This window comes from Papio anubis, chromosome 16 (assembly GCF_008728515.1).
Source record: "Papio anubis isolate 15944 chromosome 16, Panubis1.0, whole genome shotgun sequence".
Lineage (NCBI taxonomy): Eukaryota > Metazoa > Chordata > Mammalia > Primates > Cercopithecidae > Papio > Papio anubis.
This window is the reverse complement of record NC_044991.1, coordinates 62484485-62509419: the sequence shown is the minus strand read 5'-3', so window position 1 is coordinate 62509419 and position 24935 is coordinate 62484485. Positions and strand designations below refer to the sequence as shown.

The following is a 24935-nucleotide window of genomic DNA, read 5'->3' as shown; positions in this document are numbered from 1 at the left end:
AATCTCCTGACCTCAAGTGATCCACCTGCCTTGGCTTCCCAAAGTGCTGGGATTACAAGCGTGAGCTACTGTGCCCAGCCTATGCTATCTTTTTCTAAGCAGTAGTTTATTAAGTGCACACCATGTCCTGGGCACTTTGTGGGAACTAGAGAATAGTTCTCAAGAAGCTTACAGTCAAGTGAGGGAGATAAGTTGTGTAAAATGGTCAATTATAAATCAGAATGCCTAAGTTATATAATAAATATGAGTGAGAAGTACTTATAGGATCACAAAGGAAGCTGCAACTATCAAAACCCTTATACTTCTACCTGTTAGTTCTTTGAAATGTGCCACGCATCAGGCAGCTTAGAAGGCACACTGCCTTCCTATTGTCTTAATGGTGAAGATTAGGGCATAGCGTTCAGGGAGGGAAGCTGGATATATTGAGGGGAAAAAGTGCTTTTTCAGGAGAGGAGGACGGCAGAGGTGGCACTGTAAAATTACTCACTGGAAAGGTGGGAGGGTTGCAAGAAGGCTAGGGTGTTCCCAGAGGAACTCAAAGATAATATTCAGAACCTGTATGAAAGACTCTTTATTGCCCATATAGCTAGAGGTATCAGTGTTAGAGGGAGTGGATGGCAAAATAAAATATATAATCCCTGTGACCACATCCCAAGGTCAATACCCGACTAACAGCAGCTGGGAGAACCTTGAAACTACTTATAGTTCTTTAAAGTTTCCAAACTGCCTGCTGAATCTTCCTTGCTGAGGTTGGTGTAATTTCTGAGGAGTAGGGTGTACCACCCCTAGTTCAATCGAGAGAGGGAAGCTGTCTGCTTCAAATCTACGCTTGATTCCCCTTCCGCTCTTTCTCTCCCCTAGTTCTGATGGTCTGCAGGGTTTGCTGGAAAGAATCTGTAGCTTTTCGGTTTGAATCAGCACGCTCTTCTTGAGGACCTCCTGTGTGTGCAGGACCATGGGATGTTGGAGAGAAGGGTATGACATGTGTTCTTTTCTGGTCGTTTCTTTTGGGCAAATCAGATACAGGCTCTGTGTCTGGATCTTCAAGAAATGTTAAGTCTAGTGGAAAACAGACGACATAAAAGCACGATTGCCTATAATGCACGACAGTGAAAGAAATGCTGTGCCCAAGACACAGGCAGATGCAGTGGAAGCACGAAGTGGTGTCACTAAATCCAGATTTGGTGATGGGGTGGAGTGTTGGATAAAAAGTGGCTTTGTGGTAGAGATGACATTTGAGATGCACCACAAAGAGTGACTAGAATTTCTGTCAGAGAAAGGGTGGGCATTTTAGGTTGAGGAAATATTGAGAACAAAAGATAGAACATGTACAAGAACATGGAGTATTTGAGGGCAGCCAGTTGCCTGACATGTCTGGGGCAGGTTTACTGAGGAATGTAGTGGAAGGGTCACCAGGAAAGTAGTTAGTTTGGGGCTCAGTTGTGCTGTGATACTTCAAGAATTGGAGAACTCTTTCGTCTAATGGAATGGAGGGGGATGGGGGGCGGGGCAGGCAGTTAGGAGGAATGATGGATCCCCCCCAAGTCATGTTCTATTGGCCCTGCTCTTTTAGCCTGAAGCTCCAGGAGGGTAACCAAAGGATAGCCACATCAAGGTTACAGGACTCAGTGGACTTGCTAGAAGCGTAGGGGTTGAAGTACCTCTTGGAGGTGGTAGTGTGGGGTGGGGTAGGAGGCTTAGAAAACAGTTAGAAAAGTAGAAATAATGCCTCCTCCCCCAAACAAAACCAAAACCAAACAAACTCTTAATAAACAAAAATACCCTGGTGGCTGACATTTCAGAAGGTTTGCTTAGGTTCCCAAGGGTAAGGGTTCCCTGTTGACTCTTAGAATAAGGATAAGATTTCTCACACCCTGTTAGTTCCCTGGAAGAAATGGTGTTTCACTTATCCTGTCTGGTTTTTTTTAGTTTCACAGTTTTTCTGTGGTTTGGGATTTAGGACTGGGACGCCCTCCAGCTCCTAGAGGACCCTTATCAGTTGTATATTCACTTGAGCTTGCAGCTGCAATGACTATGTGTTCATTGTCTTTGCTGAACAAGATTAGTGTTGACTGTGGCTGCTGAAAAAATGCTGAGAAAGGCCACTGTCTTCGCTGTCCAGCATCCCCACGTGGACTTGATAAAAGCAGGCCTCCTCCCCTATTCCCTATCTTGGCCACTGGCATCATGCCCACACCAGAAACCTGGGAGCCCTCATTTGTCTCTTCCCTCACCCCTTCACCTGCTCAGTCACCTAACTCAAACTTTTTTTGACCCTGACCCATAGTAACAAATGCATGTTACTTTGTGACCAGAATGGACATGTGAATGGACACATGAATCTGGTACAAAAGTTCTGTAAAATTTATCCTTGTAATGTCAGGTAATCTCTGATACTTTCTTTTCTTTCTTTCTTTTTTTTTAGTTTTAAGGAGCAGGGAGTTTAATAGGCAAGAAAGAAGGGAGAAGAAAGAAAGAAGTAGCTCCTCTGTACAGAGACCAAGGGAGGGAGGCTCCAAGGCCGAGAGAGGGAACCTCCGATATTTTCTATTTCATTTGAATTCATTTTAAACAGACATTGATGATGTCACCCACTAAATTGATTACACTGAGTTGCAACCAACTGTACTTGAAAAGTGGTCTTTGGCCTCTAGCTTGCCTATCCCCATTCTGTTGGCCTTCTCAGTACAAATGGGGTCAGCACACACAGAAACACACACATACACACACACACGCACTCACTCCTTAATGTTCTCTGTTGTTCTCAGAATAAAATACAAGTTTTGGCCGGGCCCGGTGGCTCACAGTTGTAATCCCAGCACTTTGGGAGGCTGAGGTGGGCAGATCACTTGAGGTTAGTAGTTCAAGACCAGCTTGGCCAACATGGGGAAACCCCGTCTCTACTAAATATACAAAAAAATTAGCCAGGCATGGTGGCAGGCACCTGTAGTCCCAGCTACTCAGGAGGCTAAAGCACGAGAATTGCTTGAACCTGGGAAGCTGAGGTTGCAGTGAGCTGGGATGGTGCAACTGCACTCCAGCCTAGACAACACAGCGAGACTCCATCTCTGAAAATAAAATAAATAAATAAAATAAAATAAAATAAGTTTCATATCACTGCATTCACATCTGATCAGATGTGACCTATGGTGCCTTTACTAGTCTCATTTGTTGCTATTCTAGGCATCATTAGCATCACTACTCCCTTCTCTGCAAGAAAAAGCAAAACGATATAGTAGAAATATCAAGTCTTCTGCACGAAGTTTCTTCTGCCTAGAAGGCCCTTCCCCCTCCTCTCCACCTGACAAATTCCTGTTTTTCCTTCAGTATCCAATTCAGGTATTATCTCTGCTTTGAAGCATTCCCTTTCTTCTGGGCAGGGAGATTTATGTAGTTGAAATTTGTGTTGGCATTGTAAGTGTTAACAGATTTGTAGAGAAATTGAAATTGTCATGGAGCACTAGTACCTTCTCAATGCAGAAATTAATTTTATACAATGGAATGGAACTAATAAAATTAGAACATACCTGTAATGAAGGTAGGATGGAGAGGGAGTAAAATGTAGTCTGTTTTTAAAGATTATTTTAAAGTCAGGTATTTCATAAATATACTTACTACAAGGTGTTTTATGTATATTATCTTTTATTTATTTACATATATTATTTCACACATGCTCACAACTTCTTTATTCTCATGTTACATATGAGGGATTAGGGGCTTAGAGAAGTCAGAGAACTTTCCCAAAGAAGTAGTTAGAATGTGGTGGAGAGGAAATTCAGGTGCTGGTCTGGCTAACTCAAAGCACTAAGTTGCTTTCCTCTTTAGTAATTATAACTACTAAAGTAACTAATTAAATACTTAAATTAACATTAATTAATACTTAAGTACCTGCTTAAACATAGATTCATAAAATTATGGCATTTATTCTCTTGATTGAAGGCACTGTGTATAGCAGACAAATTTATTTCGTGCCCTCTTAGGGCTTAGGTGAGAAGAGAGACATTAAACAAATCACAGCTGTGATAGGTGTGATGCGAGGATGTGACAAGGTATGTGGGAGAAGCTGGGCGTCTCATTTAGTTTAGGGGTGGGTCAGTCAGGGAAGGCTTCACTGAAGAGAACATTTACATTGACACCTAAAGGGTGAATAGAAGTTAGCAAGTGAAAGAGTGGATGAAAGAGCCTTCCAGCTAGAGGGATCTAGTGATTTTCAAACTTTTTATCAGCAGAGTCCTTTTTAAAAATGAAATCTTATGCTCAGCCACCAAATATGATATATATGATAAAAGGAGGTGGGAATGACCTGCTTGCTTCACATCTTCACAACATGCCCACTGAAAAAAGACCCTTAGGTAGTTCCATGGAAACTCAGAATGCAATTTAAAAACTACAGATCTAGTCCACTTCTCTCATTTTGCAAATGGGGAGACAGTTTTGGCAATTTTAAGGAATTGTCTCAGGCCACTTACTCAGTAGTGGAGGACTCGAGACAACTCTGAAGTTAACTGTGGTTACCTGCCCCTTCTAAACACTTTGCTTCCTTTCTGATTATCCTATTTGGTGGTCAGGGGATAGGGGTCTCTTCCCCTGAGCATGAACATGTCATATGAGCATAGCAAACATTTACGGATCACCAGCTGTATGATGGGCCCCATGTTTCTTGGCGCTCACTATGTGTGTCCCGGGAGAGGCCACAGGTAAACCTGAAACTAGCACAGGATGATGTACAGATTATATGGGATCACAGGGGAAGGGAGGTTGCCTGGGGATGGTCAAGGAAAGCAGTTGCCTTGGACTTCTGGGGGCTAGAACAGACTATGTGGGATTGAGGAGTAATTAAGAGGCAAAGAAGTTATTGTAAACTACTTTTTAAGAAGTTTCAAATGAGGGGATGATCACTTGAGGGAAAAACAGTTTAGAAGGGAAGCATTTAGTTGTTTTTTATTTTAAAGTGGGGGAAACACTGGAACGATTTTGTAAGCTGAAGGGAAGAAGCCTTTGGGAAAGAAGAGAAGGAATTAAAGTGTGGGGATGGGAAGAGGTTAGAAAGCAGACTGGTGCCAGTCTCAGTGCAGCCAGAGAACTGCGCTGGCAGACACTGGCAGCCTCTGCAGAGGCTCTTTAAAACCACCACAGCATTTTTATTGTAGCTGTAGGGCATTCAGGCTTCTGCTGGATTCCAGCAACCCCAGGCCTGCTATACATGGTGAGCCCTGGCCATGTGCATATCCTCTTTTACCCTCCCCCAGCCAGAGTTGCAGTGTTCAAACACCCACGCTTGTAGCTTTATTGCCCAAACCAAAGGCCTATGCAGCAGCATTTTACCAAGATTGCATACCCTAAGTGCGCTGATACCCGCTACCCAGGGGCTTATGCTTTATAGTGGGTCTGACAGGCAAGCTGCAGGCCAGGTGTAGCTCTTGGAGGAGGCCTGTTGTCAGGTGAGATGGCTTCAGGAAGTACCTCACCCAACTTGTCTGTTTGCCCACAGGTTGTCCTGTGGCCCTCATGCTCCCCCCAGAAGGATTAGGCTTCACGGTGAGGGAACTTGGGAAACCAGGTGGAGATAGCCTTGTACACAGCCCTGGAAAAGGGTCAGCGTGCCAGCTTACAGATCAATAAACTCATTCATTAGCACACTGCTGGGGCTTGAGTGTAGCCATCTAGGCTCTGCTTTCTTGGCCTCAGCTGGTGACAGAGTAAGGGAAACAAGCTGTGTGAAAGTCCCCTTTGGGATTCCTTCATAGCAGCCAGAGTGACAAACCTGCCCAAGTGCCTGCTAGTCTTTATTAATTCAAAATCAGATCTACTCTAAGCAGCTTATAAACTACCATGCCGGAGAAACAAGGCCAAAACACAACTGGCATTGTCAGAGGGCCCAAACAGAGCGAGTGAGACAGGATGCTCAGAGCTGCCAGTACCTGGCAGGAGGTCAGCATCAGGAATAACAAGAGTCTTCCCTCCCAGATTTAGGCTGAGAGGAGGAAATCATAGCTAGGAAACTCTCCTGTTCCTTTGAACTCTGCAGACAGTATTGTTGCCTTCCTACTTGTCTTATTTAGCAGGAAGAGGTTCTTGATGCTGTGTTATCACAGAATGGGGGAAAAAGGGGGGAGCTCAGGCTTCATTCCAGCCCCTTTCTTCTCTACTGTGCAACTTTAAGTTACTTAACCTCTTCAGAGTGTGTTTTCTTTTCTGTGAAACAGGGTTAGTTATAATGTTCTGAGAGAGAATGAATGTAAACGCATCTTACAGTGACAAGTTTCATATTACAGAACTTAGTAAATGATAGTAATCATTATTATTATTTTCCATAAGGCAGGATTGATAGCTTCAGCCCTTTATCATTTGATACTCCTAGTGAGTGACATTTTCTTCCTTTGTCCTGTCTCCATGCTTGCCTTTTAGAGATATCTGGGTGCCAGGTTTGAACACTCCTTTTTTTTTCTTTACTTTGCTAGCTGGATTATTTGCCTTTCTTATATGTAAAAGAGATCAGTATTATGTATGAGCCACTGGAATCACTGAGAGACAAGGATAGTACTGTGAAGCTTAAAACCTAAATAATAAATTGTGGATTTAAGAACATCATCAGGCCAGGCGCGGTGGCTCACGCCTGTAATCCCAGCACTTTGGGAGGCTGAGGCAGGTGGATCACTAGAGGTCGGGAGTTCAAGATCAGCCTGACCAACATGGTGAAACCCTATCTCTACTAAAAATACAGAAATTGGCTGGGTGTGGTGGTGGGTGCCTGTAATCCCAGCTACTCAGGAAACTGAGGCAGGAGAATCTCTTGAACCTGGGAGACAGAGATTGCAGTGAGCCGAGATCACACCACTGCACTCCAGCCTGGGTGACACATCAAACTTGGGAGGAGCACCTTGAGTTGATCCTAAACAGAGAATAGTAGCTTCTGCACAGATTCAGTCAATATTCAGAGTAGGTGCTTAGTAATACTTATTCAATAAATGATTAATTAATATAGGAATCTTTCTCATTACAAGATAGTTTTTAAAGTTTATTTTGTATTCTTTTTCTTTTTTTCCTGGATACAGATTGGCACACTGATATTTTGCTTTTTTTTTTTTTTTTTGAGACGGAGTCTCACTGTTGATGCCAAGGCTGGAGAGCAATGGCGCGATCTCGGCTCACTGCTGCCTCTGCCTCCCAGGTTCAAGCGATTCTCCTGCCTCAGACTCCTGAGTAGCTGGGACTACAGGCACCTGCCACCATGCCTGGCTAATTTTTATATTTTTGGTAGAGATGAGGTTTCACCAGGTTGGCCAGGCTGGTCTCGAACTCCTGACCTCAGGTGATCCGCCCGCCTCGGCCTCCCAAAGTGCTGGGATTACAGGCATGAGCCACTGCGCCCAGCCTGCATTCTTAAGGGCAGTTTTTATTTATTTTATTATGTTTTAGCATAGAAGTGTGTTATTCCCTCCATAATGCCCCCTGTCCTCAGTTCCCCCTCGTTTCCAACAGAGGTCTGACATTATGACTTTAAATCAGTGACAAAATGTAATTTGACCTCTCAATGTTAAATTTAGACATTTATTATGAAGATATACACCCATGATGTGATTTAAAGTGAGCTGTATTGTGAAATAGCTTACTTAATGACTCAACATTATTGTTATATGGTCAGAGTCTGTGACAAGTGTTGGCTTTGTTTTGCAGTGGGTAGCAGGATCTTCAAGTCTTTAATTTTTATTAACCATTTTGACTTTGTTTTATTTTTCTTTCTTTATTTATGTCTTTTTATTTTTATTTTTATTTTTTTTGAGGCAAGCTCTCTCTGTGTCTCCCAGGCTGGAGTACAATGGCACAATCATAGCTCACTGCAACCTCCACCTCTGGGGCTCAAGCAATTCTCCTGCCTCAGCCTCCCAAATAGCTGGGACTACAGTCATGCATGACCATGCCCCACTAATTTTTGTTTGTTTGTTTATTTTGAGACACTTTCTTGCTCTGTTGCCAGGCTGGAGTGCAATGATGTGAACTTGGCTCACTGCAACCTCCACCTCCCGGGTTCAAGCGATTCTCCTGCCTCAGCCTCCCAAGTAGCTGGGATTACAGGCATGTGCCACCACGCCTGGCTAATTTTGCATTTTTAGTAGAGACGAGGTTTCAGCATGTTGGTCAGGCTGGTCTTGAACTCCCGACCTCAGGTGATCCGGCCGCCTCAGCCTCCCAAAGTGCTGGGATTACAGGTGTGAGCCACCGTGCGCGGCCTAATTTTTGTATTTTTTGTAGAGATGAGGTTTCATCATGTTGTCCAGGCTGGTCTCGAACTCCTGAGCTCAGTTGATCTGCCTGCCTTGACCTTTCAGGGTGCTGGAATTACAGGCATGAGCCACCGCGCCTGGCCTATTTATTTTTCTTTTACCATTCAACATACTTTAGCCTTTTCTGAATAACTCATGATGTCCTGATAATTCTTAATAACTAATGTTGTCCTAATAACTGATGTCCTGACAACTCTTAACTGTATTTTGCCAGACTATTGTCTTTGAGTTGTATCTGTTGAACCTTAATTGCTCTGCTAGTTTTTTCATGTCTCTATTAAATAAATTTTTCATTTCCTCTTTTCCTATTAGGCTGCTAGCAGTTACTCTTGTTATAGGTATGCTTGCCTCCAGTTACCAGTCTTTTTTTTTTTTTTTTCTTTTCTGATGTGGTATTTCTAACATGATGCTAGTTTTGAAGTTTAAATTACTGTACTTGTGAGGACTGAATGAAAAATAGGGTCAATAGATTCTGGAGGGTTTGTTCTAATCATTGAAGGAGGCAAAAACAACAAAAACCTTAGTAGGACTTTGGGATCAGATTGTCTAGGTTCAGATCTCAGTTTTAGCACTTACTAGGTTTGTATCGTTGGGCAAGTTACTTCTCTAAGACTCAAATTTTCTCACCTGTGAAATGAGGACAGTAAGGACACCAGTATCAGCTTCATGGAGTTGTTGTAAAGATTAGAAAAAATAATGCATCCAAATCACTTAGCCTAGTGCCTGGCATGTAGTTGTGTTAACTGTTAATTATAGCACTTGTCCGTTTTTGCTATTTAAGTTTTTTTTTTTCTTTCTTCCTGTTAGTCATTTTTAGAATAGGAAAAATTGCCAGATAAACTAGTTGAATTCAGCATCAATCAGATGTCACCCTAACAATGGTCAAATAAATTAGCAGGAATCCATTCTGGTGTCCAAAAGTTTTCACTGGGGTGTCTGTGGATGGAACACAGAGTTGGAGTTGAGATTTCTTCACTTCCATCCTTCTATTCCAGTATCAGATGTAATTTTTTCTTTTCTTTTCTTTTTTTTTTTTTTTTTTTTTTTTTGAGACGGAGTCTCGCTCTGTCACCCAGGCTGGAGTGCAGTGGCGCGATCTCGGCTCACTGCAAGCTCCGCCTCCCAGGTTCACGCCATTCTCCCGCCTCAGCCTCCCGAGTAGCTGGGACTACAGGCACCCGCCACCTCGCCCGGCTAGTTTTTCGTATTTTTTAGTAGAGACGGGGTTTCACCATGTTAGCCAGGATGATTTCGATCTCCTGACCTCGTGATCCGCCCGTCTCGGCCTCCCAAAGTGCTGGGATTACAGGCTTGAGCCACCGCGCCCGGCGTAATTTTTTCTTAATGTCTGAGAATAGTACGTTGGCTGGGTGTGGTGGCTCACGCCTGTAATCCCAGCACTTTGGGAGGCCAAGGCAGGAGGATCACTTGAGCTTACGAGTTTGAGACCAGCCTGGGCAACGTGGCGAAACCCCATTTCATCTCTGCAGGAAATACAAAAGTTAGCTGGGCGTGGTGGCGCATGCTTGAAGTCCCAGCTACTCGGGAGGCTGAGGTAGAAGGATGACTTGAGCCCAGGAGGCAGAGGTTGCAGTGAGCTGAGATTGTACCACTGCTTTCCAGCCTGGGTGATAGAGCCAGACCTCGTTTCCAAAAAAAAAAAAAAAGATAGTATGTGTAGAGTGCTAGCACAAAAGGGAAGATAAAGAAGGTACCATTTATGTAAAAAGAATACACACATACATAAACTTGTGTGTGTATAGGTTATATGTGGAAGGTTTCCTAAGAAGCTAGTAGCTGAGGTTGCCTTTGGGAGAGGAACTGGTTGGCAGGGAATGAAGGTAGGAAGGAGACTTGGTTTTTATTACTATGTACATGTATTACCTATTCAAAACAGTTATCAAACAAGAGTAAATTGAACGTGATAGGCTTCAAGGTCAGGTGGCCTAAGAATTGGTATTCAGCTGCTTGTCTGGACATTCCAGGCAGCTGACTGTCTTAAGATTTCGGCCCAGCCTTGAGCTCTGCTTTTCCCTTGAAGAGGATAAACAAAAAAGTCCTTCACAATAGGACTACTTTTCTGTCCTTAACTACCTAGTGAATTTGATTCACAAACTCAGGGAAAGAATTAGGTGAGCATTTAATTAGCTGAATGTGGTACTGGTGATTGGACAGCCCTCTGGATCAGAATCTTATTTTCCCAGTAGAACTCATGGGAATCTTCAGTAACTTCAGGTTGATAGGAAGACTGATTCTTTGCTTTGATCTTACAACTTTATGTGTAATGAGATTTGCTGTAGAGGTTTATTTTTATTTTTATTTTTATTTTTTTTTTGAGACTGAGTCTTGCTCTGTCGCCCAGGCTGGAGTGCTGTGGCCGGATCTCAGCTCACTGCAAGCTCCGCCTCCCGGGTTCCCACCATTCTCCTGCCTCAGCCTCCCGAGTAGCTGGGACTACAGGCACCCGCCACCTCGCCCGGCTAGTTTTTTTGTATTTTTTTTTTTTTTAGTAGAGACGGAGTTTCACCGTGTTAGCCAGGATGGTCTTGATCTCCTGACCTCGTGATCCACCCGTCTCGGCCTCCCAAAGTGCTGGGATTACAGGCTTGAGCCACCGCGCCCGGCTGTAGAGGTTTATATAGCAGTTCTTCAAATTACATTGTTCTGTTCAATGTCATTTTGTTATAACAGTGATGAGGAAAAAAATAACAATTTCCATCTGGGGCCACTGTCTGTGTGGAGTTTGCATGTTCTGTCCATGTCTAGGTGGGTTTTCTCTGGGTCCTCCTGTTCCTCCCACATCCCAAAGATGTGCACACGAGGTGAACTGACATGTCTAAATTGTCCTTATTGGAATGGGTGTGGGTCTGAGTGTGCCCTGCCATAATGTATGCATAGCTCACATTATTTCAGTGTTTAATATTGGAAGTCTTTTGGGTCTTTATTTAGAAGTTTAGTGGTGTTTTTGTGACCAGAAATATACTGTAGGAATATAACTCTTGTTTATGTCACTTAGCCTACGGTAAAATAGGTTTCGTTTTATGTTGTTAAGCTTAAAGTTACAGTTTCCAAGAATCTATCTGTGATGTTAAATGAGGAGTTATAATATTTAGTGTTCTGCATCAATAAAAGGTCTGTTGAACTTATTGGGTCCAGCGTTTTAGGAGTAATGAGAATTTGCCCTCCTTTTATTTTTCAGGCATCGATCCATGTTTTTTAAACTGTTAGTATCAGCAAAATTAGGTACAGGTTATAACAATCTTTGCTGGTTGTATATTTCTCAAAAGGCAGGTATAATCTTTAGTTTATATTTCTGGATCAGAATATTCTGAAAACGATAGTTCTATTAAAGTAAATTCAGTCGTGTGTAGCTTAATGATGGGGATCTGTCCTGAGAAATGCATCATTAGGTATTTCATTATTGTGTGGGCATCATAGAGTATACTTACACAAACCTAGGTGGTATAGCCTATTAGACACCTGGGATGTATGGTATGACCTATGGCTCCTAGGCTGTAGACCTGTACAATTCTGAATACTGCAAGCAGTTATAATAGTAAGTATTTGTATATCTAAATGTATCTAAACATAGAAAAAGTACAGTAAAATGCAATATAAGAAATAAAAAATGGTATTCTTGTATAAGGTACTAACCGTAAATAGAGCTTGCAGAACTAGAAGTTGCTCTGGGTGAGTCAGACATTACTGTATACAACTGTAGACTTTATAAACACTGTACACTTAAGCTTTTTTTTTTTTTTTTTTTGAGACAGGGTTTCACTCCATCATTCAGTCCAGAATTTGGTGGTGCAACCACAACTCAATGCAGTCTTGACCTCCCAGGCTCAAGCAATCCTCCCACCTCAGCCTTCTCAATAGCTGGGACTACAGACGCTCACTACCACATTTGGCTAATTTTTACATTTTTTTGTAGAGGTGGGGTCTCACTTTGTTACCTCAGTTGGTCTTGAACTCTTGGGCTCAAGCGGTCTGCCCGCCTTGGCCTCCCAAAGTGCTGGGATTACAGGTGTGAGCCACCACACCTGGCCATAGGCTACACTAAATTTATTTAAAAATTTTTTCTTCGATAATAAATTAAACTTAGCTTACTGTAACATTTATGCTTTATAAACTTTTTAATTTTAAAAAACTTTTTTTTTTTTTTTAGACAGAGTCATGCTCTGTTGCCCAGGCTGAAGTACAGTGGCATGATCTCAGCTCACTGCAACCTCCGCCTCCCGGTTCAAGTGATTCTCCTGCGTAAGCCTCCTGAGTATCTGGGACTACAGGCATGCGCCACCACGCCTGGTTAATTTTTGTATTTTTAGTAGAGATGGGGTTTCACCATGTTGGCCAGGCTGGTCTCCTAACCTTAAGTGATCCACCCACCTCGGCCTCCCAAAGTGCTGGAATTACAGGTGTGAGCCACCATGCCCAGCCTAAAAAAACTTTTTGATTCTTACATTTTAAGCTTAAAGCACACACTATACAGCTTTCTTTATATTGTTATTCTATAATCTTTTTTCCATTTTTTTTTTTAATTTATTTTCTACTTTTAAAAATTTTGTTAAAAATTAAGACATAGAGCTGGGCGCAGTGGCTTGTGCCTGTATCTTAGCACTTTGGGAGACCAAGGTAGATCACTTGAGCCCAGAAATTCGAGACCAGCCTGGGCAAGATGGTGAGACCCTGTCTCTACAAAAAAATTAACAACTTAGCTGGGCACAGTGGTGTGCACCTGTAGTCCTGGCTACTTGGGATGCCGAGGCAGGAGGATAGCTTGAGTCCAAGAGTTTGAGGTTACAGTGAGCTATGATTGTATCACAGCACTGCAGTCTGGGTGACAAAGTGATTCCCTGTCTCTAAAAAAAGAACAAAAACCAAACTGTAACACAAACACTCACATTAGTCTAGGCCTCTACCAGGTCAGGACCATCTAGACCAGGTGATAGGAATTTTTCTGCTCCATTATAATCTTATGGGACCACTCTCATATATGTGGTCTGTTGTTGACCAAAATGTCGTAATGTTATACATGACTATATTCACCAAATTTGTGCTTTTCCAGCCCTGGTGATATTTATATTTTATTATAGGATTGAGGCTAGGAAGAAAGGGTTAACTTCTCAGAGACTCATCTGTTCTCAGTGCTAAGAAGCAAATCTTCTTCCAGTAGCTGGCCACTGCCTGCTGAGTAAAGTCCATACTTTTTCTTAGCAAGTCATTTTAAAGCTCTTCATGACCTTTATGGCTTCAGTTTTCTGCATCCTATACCCTGCCCTCCCCACAATCTAGATATTCATTGTTACCTTGACATCCTGAACTCTTCCATGGGCCTGCCTTTGCTTAGAACAGTCCATCAGCTGGACATTCCCTTTGTCTTTTGTTTCAACCTGTTCAACTTCAGCTTATCCTTCCAAGATCCAGGTATGGTGTTTCATTTTCCATGAAGCTTTCTCTGATTCTACTTGGCCAAAAGTCATCCTCTTAAGCTCCATTGCACTCTTCTCTTGAGAAATCTATGGCATTCCCTTTTAGGGCTGTTTATGTGTGGCATACCTTATCTCACCTAGAGGAAACTGCTCCATAAAAGCTGGGTTCTAGTTTTAGCCATCACTGTAATCCCCACAGCATCCAGCCGTACACCTTCACACAATAGGGACTCCTATGTTCATTGAGTGAATTGTCAGTCACCATTTTGAAAGTGTCTTCGTTTTGCCTTATCTTTTCAACTGGATAACCATTTGAGCCCACTGTTATCTGTAAGGGCTATAGAACAAACTGCTGTGAAACAAAAAACACTTCATCCCATGTTGATACGTTTAGAAAGTTTATGGTCTGAGAAAATCTGTGCCTTTTAAACCTCAGAGGGCAGGTGTATTAACAAACTACAGAATTTTCAAATAAATGAAGAATTCCATTACCTCACTATTACTGTTGATGAATTGGCCTCTGACAGCACTTAAGCATCAAAACACACAGCGTCTTTTCAGGTGAGAGGCTGACATGAGGGATTTGATTAACTTTTAGAAAAGTCTTATGAAAAAGGACTGTTGAACTTTTTCCCAATTTGTTTCTGCTGTGGAATATGCTCTGTGTCCTATCAAGTAGCCAAATCTTTTTCTGTGCCCTGTTTCATTATTGTCACAAAGTGCGGTTTTTGTTTGTTTGTTTGTTTGTTTGTTTTTTTGGAGATGGAGTCTTACCCTGTCGCCCAGGCTGGAGTGCAGTGGTGTGTTCTTGGCTCACTGCAATCTCTGCCTCGCAGGTTCAAGCAATTCTCCTGCCGCAGTCTTTCAAGTAGCTGGGATTACAGGCGCATACTACCATACCTGGCTAATTTTTGTATTTTTAGTAGAAACGGAGTTTCACCATGTTGGCCAAGCTGGTCTTGAACTCCTGACCTCAAGTAATCCGCTCACCTCAGCCTCCCAAAGTGCTGAGATTACAGGTGTAAGGCACCACACCCAGCCTATAAAGTGCTATTTCTTAAGCACTACCTGGGGTCAGAGGTTACAGTTTTTTTGTTTTTTCATTTTGAGAGTCTTGCTCTGTCACCCAGGCTGGAGTGTAGTGGCGCGATTTCGGCTCACTGCAACCTCCATCTCTCGGGTTCAAGCAATTCTCCTGTCTCAGCCTTCCAAGCAGCTGGGATTACAGGCGCACGCCACCACACCTGGCTAATTTTTGTATTTTTAGTAGAAACGGGGTTTCACCATGTTGGCCAGGCTGGACTTGAACTCCTGACCTCAGGTGATCCGCCCACCTCAGCCTCCTAAAGTGTTGGAACTACAGGCGTTAGCCACTGCACCCAGTCTACAGATTTTGAATCACATCAGTAAATCTCATTTGGGATCACATAGTCAGCCTTCTTTTTATTTTCAGATGGAGTCTCACTCTGTTACCCAGGCTGGAGTGCAATGGTGTGATCTTGGCACTGCAACCTCTGCCTCCCGAGTTCAAGCAGTTCTCCTGCCTCAGCCTCTGGAGTAGCTGAGATTCCAAGCGCACGCCACCACACCTGGCTAATTTTTGTGTTTTTGGTAGAGACGGGGTTTCACCATGTTGGCCAGGTTGGTCTCAAACTCCTGACCTCAGGTGATCTGCCGGCCTTGGCCTCCCAAAGTGCTGGGATTACAGGTGTGAACCACTGCACCCGGCCATGTGAACCGGCCCCTGGCCATGGGATTACAGGTGTGAACCACTGCACCTGACCTTCTGTCAGATACCCGAGTTCCCACCAAGCGTTGATTCACTTCTCAGAGACAGGCAAATTCTCTACTTTTTGAGGTTGTCAGTTTCATTATTCAAATCTTAAGACACTCAGGCCAGGCACAGTGGCTCATGCCTATAATCCCAGGGCTTTGGGAGGCTGAGGTGGAAGGATGACTTGAGTCCAAGAGTTTGAAGTTACAGTAGGCTATGATTGTGCCACTGCACTGTAGCCTGGGTGACAGAGCAAGACCCTGTCTCTAAAATTAAAAAAACAAAACTTTAGACATTCCTGTTAGTAAGCTTTTGATTTTGCTCTTCAATGTTGAGTATATCTTTCTCCCTCTGTGACCTACCCATTGGTTCTGATTCTAACGCTTTGGTTTTATTTGTTGAGACAGGGTCTCACTCCATTACCCAGACTGGAGTTCAGTGGCACCATCATGGCTCACTGCAGCCTTGACCTTTTGGGCTCGAGGCATCTTCCTGCCTCAGCCTCCTGAGTAGCTGGGACTGCAGGCATACATCACGGCACCTGACTAATTTTCATATTTTTTGTAGAAACTGGGTCCCACTGTGTTGCCCAGGTTGGTCTCAAACATCTGGGCTCAAGTGATCTTCCTGCCTTGGCCTCCCAAATGCTGGGATTATAGGTGTGAGCCACCAGGTGTGGCCTGATTCTCTTTGGTAAACAGTTTAATCACTTTTCTACAATGTTTAAGTCAACTTTCCTGTTTTTCTCTAGATTAAATATCTTCTGGTCTTCTTAAGATACTTCTGGTCCTCCTATTTCTTAAAATATAATGTTCAAAACTGTGGATAGTATTCCAAATAGGTTCTGGTTTGTGTTGAGTAGAACAAAAGTCTCACTTTACACACTGAGGATATTATATTTGCATTACTGTATCTAAAATCACATTAATTTGGAGGGCAACATTGTTATCCTCTTGATTCCTACTGAGCACATAATATCAACTTAAGCCTGTAAGTCTTTTCACACATATGTAGGCATGACTCATCTGTGCTGTACTTTTACAGTTGTTCTTTCAGACCCAAATGCAGGATCCTGAATTTATCCCTATTAGGTTGATCTTGTTAGATTCAACCTGTTGAAGTATTTTTGGTTCATGGTTGGGTCATCTAGCACATTTGTTCTCCTGCCCAGCTTCTTGTCATCTGCAAATTTGGTAAATATGTTTTGTTTTCTCCATCTTAGTTATTAACAAAGATGTTGAGACAGGCCAAGCTGTAATCATTTCATTGTACCATACTATTGCTGGTAGATTTTAATTGGCAAGATCAATTGTGTATGGAGGTAGAATTGTCAGGTTGGATTAACTATTCCATAATTATAACAGGAATTGTCTTTTAGGTGAGTAATCCTGTTGTAGCTGCTTAATGAGCTATTTAATGAGAAACAATAAAAATAAGTATGGTCTACCAGGCACAGTGCCTCACACCTGTAATCCCAACACTTTGGGAGGCTGAAGTGGGAGGAAGTCTTGAGCCCAGGAGTTCGAGACCTGCTTACACAACAAAGTGAGACCCTCATCTCTACAAAAAAATAAAAAATTAGCTGGGCGTTGTGGTACACACCTGTGATCCCAGCTACACAGGAGGCTGAGGCAGGAGGCTCCCTTAAGCTCGGGAGGTCGAGGCTACAGTGAGCTGTGTTTGTGCCACTGCACTCCGGCCTGGGTGACAGAATGAGACCCTGTCTGAAAAAGGGGAAAACAGAAAAGAATGAACTATGGTCATGAGATGAGGAACTAGTTTGAAAAGTTGGGGACCCTGCTTATATTCCTATATATAATAAAATATAATTCTTGTATGTTTAGATTATGTAAGGTCTTGAGCAGAAAACCCTCTGGACTGACTAGAGGCAAATGTGGTATAGGGGAAAAGGTCCTAACCTTGGCCCTGTGGTATTTGTTCATTTATTTATTCAGCAAGTGTGTATTGAGTGCCTACTGTACTTAAGCCCTGGAAATAAAATGTTGACAAAAACCAGACTTGATCTTTATCTTCAGTAGAGCTTACATTCTGGTGGGGGAAACAGTTTGATAATTACAGAAATATAATCATAATACTTTCTGTGGTCTGTGTTCTGGACAGGTGTTGTCCAACGGAAGTATAACGCAAGCCATGTATGTAATTTAAAATTTTCTAGTACTTACATTTGAAAAAGTAAAAAGAAACAAATTTTAATAGGTTTTATGTAACCCAGTATATCTGAAATATTATTTCAACATGAAAGCAGTATTAAAAATGAGATATTTTACATTCTTTTTCTTGAACTAAATCTTTGAAATCTTAAACTTGTGCCACATCTCAGCTTTGACTAGCCATATTTAAAATGCTCAGTAGCCACAGTGGAGCCACTGTATTGGACAGCACAGTTCTATACCCAGTTTTATGGACTCTGGTGTTGGGCAAATTACTTTCCTTCTTTAGGACTTCTGCTTTCATCAGTAAAATGAAGGATTCAGACTCGTTTATCTTCTAACCACAAAATGTGGTTCCCTCCAGGTATGAGGGAGCCATCCGAGGTGCCCTAAATAATCTGTATCTTGATCTGGTGGTGCTTGTGTGGGTGTATGTATAATACATAAAAATTCATCCAGGCTGTACACTTAAGATTTATACAGTTAATAGTATCTTTGTTATATTTCAGTAAAAGTTTTTTTTTTGTTGTTTTTGTTTTTTTTAAAACTAAATTCACTTCCAGTTTGATTTGGTGCCCTTTGCTAAACTCACTCTTAGATGAGGAGACCTTCAGTGGAAATGTGTGATGTGAAAAATGCAAACAGCCAAGAGTTTTTTTGTCTTCTTCCCACCTAGGATGTGTCTAGTCCGAATGAAGCAGGAAGGCCGGAGTGGGAAGTACATGTGTCGTATCATAGTTCATTTTATGTGGGAGGATGTTCAGCAGCGCGGCAGAGTCATGGGGGTAAGTGAGTGCTGTCAGATGCTGGTCCTGGACAATTCTAGAGAAGGGTTTGAGTTTGGAGTTTTATCTGTTCTAAAATGGCCCTGCTTTTAGATTTCTGTGAAATGCTGCCTAATATCAAGTGGCAGTTCAGCTAAAGTCACTTTTTCTGCCTCTGTGGAAACTCATACTCCACAGATACTTTATGTGTTTGTACACATTATTTGTGATTTGTCAGTATGAAGTCATCTTGTATGGAGATAGGATTGTAAAGCCCAAATCATGGTGATAGGAGGGATGGATTTGGTGAATGGAGGGAATCAAATGATAATCCAGTTAAGGATACTATACCTTTGACACCAATTCAATATTTGAACCAGTCCTATAAATTAGTTCTGATGGGAGGCCCTGGTATGGGGCCTACACTCTCCTCAGGAACTGAAACTCAAGCTCCTTGATCACTAGCAACCTAGAAGAGTCTAGTAACATACCTACTGAAAATGTACATTGATACATTTAATAATTAACCTGAGAAAGGGGAATATATTGTATATATATGTCACATGGGATGTAATGACAATAGAAAAATGAAACCAGGCCGGGCGCGGTGGCTCAAGCCTGTAATCCGAGCACTTTGGGAGGCCGAGACGGGCGGATTACGAGGTCAGGAGATCGAGACCATCCTGGCTAACACGGTGAAACCCCGTCTCTACTAAAAAATACAAAAAACTAGCCGGGCGAGGTGGCGGGCGCCTGTAGTCCCAGCTACACAGGAGGCTGAGGCAGGAGAATGGCGTAAACCCGGGAGGCAGAGCTTGCAGTGAGCTGAGATCCGGCCACTGCACTCCAGCCTGGGCGACAGAGCAAGACTCCGTCTCAAAAAAAAAAAAAAAAAAGAAGAAAAATGAAACCAAAACACTAGAATGTAGTTGGTTATACAGATCATAGTGTGTCCAGAGTTGGTTCCTTCTGGTGGGTTCTTGGTCTTGCTGACTTCAAGAATTAAGCCACAGACCTTCGCAGCGAGCGTTACAGCTCTTAAAGATGGTGTGTCCAGAGTTTCTTCCTTCCGGTGGCTTCATGGTCTCAATTGACTTCAAGAATGAAGCTGCAGACCTTCACGGCAAGTATTACAGCTCTTAAAGGTGGTATGGACCCAAAGAGTGAGAAGCAGCAAGATATATTGTGAAGAGCGAAAGAACAAAGCTTCCACAGTGTGGAAGGGGACCCAAGTGGGTTGCCGCTGCTGGCTAGGGTGGCCAGCTTTTATTGCCTTATTTGTCCTTGCCCATGTCCTGCTGATTGGTCCATTTTACAGAGTGCTGATTGGTGTATTTACAATCCTTTAGCTAGACACAGAGCGCTGATTGGTGCATTTTTACAGAGTGCTGACTGGTGCATTTACAATCCTTTAGCTAGACACAGAGTGCTGATTGGTACGTTTTTACAGAATGCTGATTGGTACGTTTTTACAGAATGCTGATTAGTGCATTTACAATCCTCTAGCTAGATACGCAGCGCAGATTGGTGCATTTACAATCCTCTAGCTAAACAGAAAAGTTCTCTAAGTCCCCACTCGACCCAGAAGCCCAGCTGGCTTCACCTCTCAATAGTATCTTCTTTTGTTTTTTTTTGTTTTTGTTTTTTTGTTTTTTGTTTTTTGTTTTTTTTTTTTGAGACGGAGTCTTGCTCTGTCGCCCAGGCTGGAGTGCAGTGGCGCAATCTCGGCTCACTGCAAGCTCCGCCTCCCGGGTTCACGCCATTCTCCTGCCTCAGCCTCCCAAGTAGCTGGGACTACAGGCGCCCGCCGCCTCGCCCGGCTAATTTTTTGCATTTTTAGTAGAGACGGGGTTTCACCATGGTCTCGATCTCCTGACCTTGTGATCCACCCGCCTCGGCCTCCCAAAGTGCTGGGATTACAGGCGTGAGCCACCGCGCCCGGCCTAGTATCTTCTTTTGTTTGTGTTGTGTATTTTGTGTATCTAGGTCATGTTTTAGTAGCTTGTAGTTCCCTGTTACTTCTCATTTCATTGCCTCCCAGCTTGGGAGCATCCAAATTAGAACCATGACTGGGTCATGAAATGGGTTAATTTGGTTTTTTTTGTTACAGGGCAAAGTTATCCCTGTGGACTGAGAAGTAAACAAAGTTTATGGACATATTATAAAAGTTACATATGCTCATAGAATAGAAATCAAAGAGTAAAAAGTATTGAGTTTAAAAAAACAAGTGTCTTTTTTCTCCCCAGTCTAACTCCCCAGAAGTAACCTTTTTTATTTTTTATGTTATTTTTTCTTACCTTCAAGGAAGGAGAAAAGTAACCATTTTTGAGTTGATGCGTGTCCTTCACCTGAGAGCTATCTTTGTAATCATCTTCTTTGGTTCCTTTTTCATTTTTCTCACTGTTATGCTTTCTTACTGTCTTGGCTGCTGTATAATATAGGAAAAGAAAGTATTTTTTCTGTTCTCTCACTCAATTACACAGAAGGTTTCTGTGACACATTTGTGGGAGTTTCTCCCACACAGCAAACAGGCAATCAATTCTGGAGAGAGGTCGCCAGGTGGGTGTCCTCTAACCCAATTCAATTCCAATATTGTATACCCGGAGATAGTGTCAGATCCCACAGGTTGAGGGCTTTGCCCACAAGACTGCCCCCAACTTGCCACACCAGTTGCAAGCTCCAGGCTGTTTTACTTGTGCTTCTGGCCAACCGATTATAAATTGGGGTTTCCCACCCTTTCCTTGGGTTCAGTTAATTCGCTGGAGCGGCTCACAGAACTCAGGGAAACAGTTATTACATTACCGGTTTATTATAAAGGATATTACAAGGGATACAGATGAAGAGATGCATAGGACAAGATGTGGGAAGGAGTGAGGAGATTCCATACCTTTCCTGGTGTGCAGCTGTCCAGAAGCATCCACCTGTTCAGCTATCCTGAAGTGCCCCAGACCCAGTCCATTTAGGGATTTTATGGAAGCTGCGTTATGTAGGCACAACTGATTAAACCACTGGCCATTGGAAATCAGTCAGCCTCTCTGCCCTCCTTGGAGTTTGGGAGATGGGACAGAAAGTCCTAACCTTCTAATCCTCCCTTGGTCTTTTCAGTGACCAGCCCCTATCCTGAAGCTACCTAAGTGCTGCCAGCCACCAGTCAATCATTAACATACAAAAAGACACCACTTTGGAGAGGCCAAAGATTTTAGGAGTTGTATGCCAGGAAAGGAGTTGAAGACCAAATATATATTTCACAATATCACAGCTGCCCGGAGTGAGATCAGCAGCCTTTAAGGTATTCACCCAGCTGAGTGTTCCCACATGCCCTCAAGTACTTACCACCCGACTCCATGGCAACGCACAGTGGACATAAGGTGGTGTTGGCAATCTCAGTCGTATTTAATGACGGCCAGAGATACCTCCTGGTCAGCCAAAGTCCTGGCTGACTGCCAGGCAGTTACGCAGTAGCTCTTCCTTTAGTGAACCTGTTCTTATCATTGTTGACTAAACTCTGCTGGAAGTTGTCTCACTAGAGCCCTATGGGCCACAGCTGTCCCTATCCTGAATAGCTTAATGAGCCATGGGTTGCTGACTCCTGGACCACAGGAATATTTTAGTTGCCTCTGCCCGCAGATGAATTTCCTTCTGGACCTCTATCTCTCTTCATCACAGTAGTCAACACTTGAGCCTTCTCCCATGTTAATTCTTATGTAGTGTCCCTTCTACTTAACTGTAAGTTTTATAAAAGCAGAAAACCATCTTATTCAGTTTTTTGCTTATGCAGTAAACATTGAATAATTGTCAAATGAATGAATATATTGAATACCAGCCTTTGGAATTCTTTTTTAAGCTAACATTTATTAGATAAATCATACCTGATTTATTAGTCTCTGATCCAAGTGTGTATCAGTGCAGTCCTGCAGGAATTAGGGGAATTTTTCGCCTATTGCATTTTATCAAGCCATTTTTTCTGTTTGGATTGTCGTAGATAGGGTGCTGCCCATAAGGAAGTGTTTTAGGTAAGCGTTTCTCAGACCTTAATGTGCCTGTGGTTCACCTGAGGATCTTGTTAAAATACAGATTTTGATTCAGTAAGTTTCAGAACAGGGGTCAGAAAATCTCCAATTCTGAAAAGCTTCCAGGTGATGCGGATGTTGCTAGCGACGAGGGTGGGGTAGGGGCCAATAACAAGGCTTTAGGTGGTACCCCAATACAGACTCTTAAATTGCCTTTATGAAGAGAAGTGCCCAAGTTCCGATTTAGTTACAAAGACTGTAAGTAAAGGATGATGGTTTTAAAATAACAGATTTGGAAGAGTTGGGGAATTACTATTTATTGCTTTTCTGCTATAGTTGACTTGATCACCATCCTTTTGGAGACCATCTATTGTGCATAAATAGAGCACGACTCATATATCATAGTGCAAGACAATTGTATATTAACCAGTGGGTTGTGAATGCATGCATGGATGAGTGTGAGTGCATGTGTGTGTTTGAGGGGATCTCAGTCTTCTGTGTGTGTACAACCTATAAATGGGACATGTGGTTAGGGAGAAGTAATAGGCAGTGTAGAGCCAGTCTGGCCTTGTTTTATTTCATTAACTGCTTCTTAAAAATCTTTGTGAGCTGAGTTGCAGCTGAAGAGGTTGGAGACCGTTTTTCCTTGGGCCCTTGCCGCACTCCTGAGTGTTGGTAAGAGTAAAGAACTAAGACTTGACACAGCTGTAAAAACAGACAGCGCCTTTGGCCTCAGCACTTTCTCCTGGTGCAGGCAGATTTCAGATGTAAATTTCACTCTCTGCCTCTCCTACTAATGAAGTAAGTTTCTTTTGCTGGGTTTGCAGCCAGGTGTGTCCAGTCTTGTGGCTAAGGCGGGCGCTTTACTTAATTTTTCCATTTGTGACATTTCAACCAAACTTAAAAAACAAACATAAAAATTAGCTCACGGCAGTGGCTCAAAGTGTTAATGGTAACCTTAGGCTGGCTAAACGACTTCCTCTCAGTTCTGCCCTGCCAGACATCTCCACCTTGTGGCTCACAATGAGCAGGCTCAAGCTTTCCAAGACAGAGATGGGAAGGGATGGGAGTGGGCTGTGGTTGAGAAATTACAGTTTACCCTTATCAGCGGTCCTTGGCATGCCTGTTGCCTCAGCGAGACTTCCAGAGTAAGAATGCACCTTCTGTCGCCTCATGGTCCCCTGCTGTCTGTAGCAGAGCTGCTTGATGGGATGGTGCAGAGGGCCTAGGAAAAATGGAGGAACTGTGGGCTGAACTGGACTCTTGTGTAATTCTGCCTTGCTTCTCAGAACCACCATTTTGCTTTGTAAGGTCCTCTATGATCACACTCCAGACTACCTCTCCAAATTCATTTCCCCTAGTTCTTCTTGAACCTCAAATATGTGAAACCTACTAGCACATGTGCCTGGCACTTAGTAAGCACTCAGTGAACATCATATTCCATCCTTGCTTCACATACCCTTCACTCCAGCCAAGCTGAATTCCTTGCTATTTCTGTCTTGTGTCTTTGCTCACTCGGTGCATATGCCTAGATTACCCTAACACCCCAGCCTCAATTCCTTCACATCCTTCCACAGCTAACTGGAAGCCAATCCCAGTTTCCCCTAAGGAAGTACCTTAATGATTTATATCTACCCTTCTTCCAGCTCTTACTGTTTCTATTTTGTATCGTTGTCATTCACTTATGTTGACTGTCTTCCAGGTGAATTCCTGTGGTGCAGGATCACGTGCATCTGTCTCCAAAGTGCCTGTTATTGCCCCTTTCCTGAATAGGTGCCCAGTAACTATCTGAAGAATGAAAGAAGACAGTCCTGCAGGCCCAGAATATGTACTGGAAAAAGTGGGGCGAGGAGATACTGTGTTTTATTCTAAGGATATTTGTTTGCTATGTTAGTCTTAAATATTGGAAGAAAAGGAAATAAGAAATCGTTTCCCCCACCATCAACTGTTTAGTTTCTTTTCCCATACTTTTCCATCTTCTAACGGAATTACTTGATTTTTTTAAAATGCCAGTTTATACATAGGGTGTTTTATGTTTCTTTTTTTTTTGACAGAGTCTCTCTCTGTCACCCAGGCTGGAGTGCAGTGGCGCAACCTTGGCTCACTGCAACCTCTGCCTCCCGGGTTCCAGCGATTCTCCTGCCTCAGCCTCCTGAGTAGCTGGGATTACAGGCGTGCACCGCAATGCCCAGCTAATTTTTGTAATTTTAGGCGGGGTTTTGCCATGATGGCCCAGCTGGTCTCGAACTCCTGACCTCAGGTGATCCACCCTTCTCGGCCTTCCAAAGTGCTGGGATTACAGGCATGAGCCACCACGCCCGGCTGGTATTTTATGTGTCTAAACTAACAAAGGCATTACATTTTAAGAGACTTTAGTTTTTCTGAAAATTTCCTTTCAGGCCTCTGTAATCACCACCCGTCACCAAATCTCCTCTTTTTCCCCACAAAAATTTTCAGACCTCTTCTATTTTACAATGATATGAAAATTGTACTGTTTTG

The 24935-nt window shown here is 42.9% G+C and overlaps 1 protein-coding gene across 3 annotated transcripts in view; it reads left to right on the top strand.

The window, feature by feature from the left end:
* UQCC (ubiquinol-cytochrome c reductase complex chaperone, CBP3 homolog) overlaps positions 1 to 24935 on the top strand; it is a 108339-nt gene that overhangs the window by 44967 nt on the left and 38437 nt on the right. For all 3 annotated transcript variants that reach the window (XM_021944139.1, XM_031655985.1, NM_001169092.1), the window contains 1 exon segment: positions 18339 to 18447. In XM_021944139.1, the coding sequence (XP_021799831.1) occupies positions 18339 to 18447 (109 nt within the window).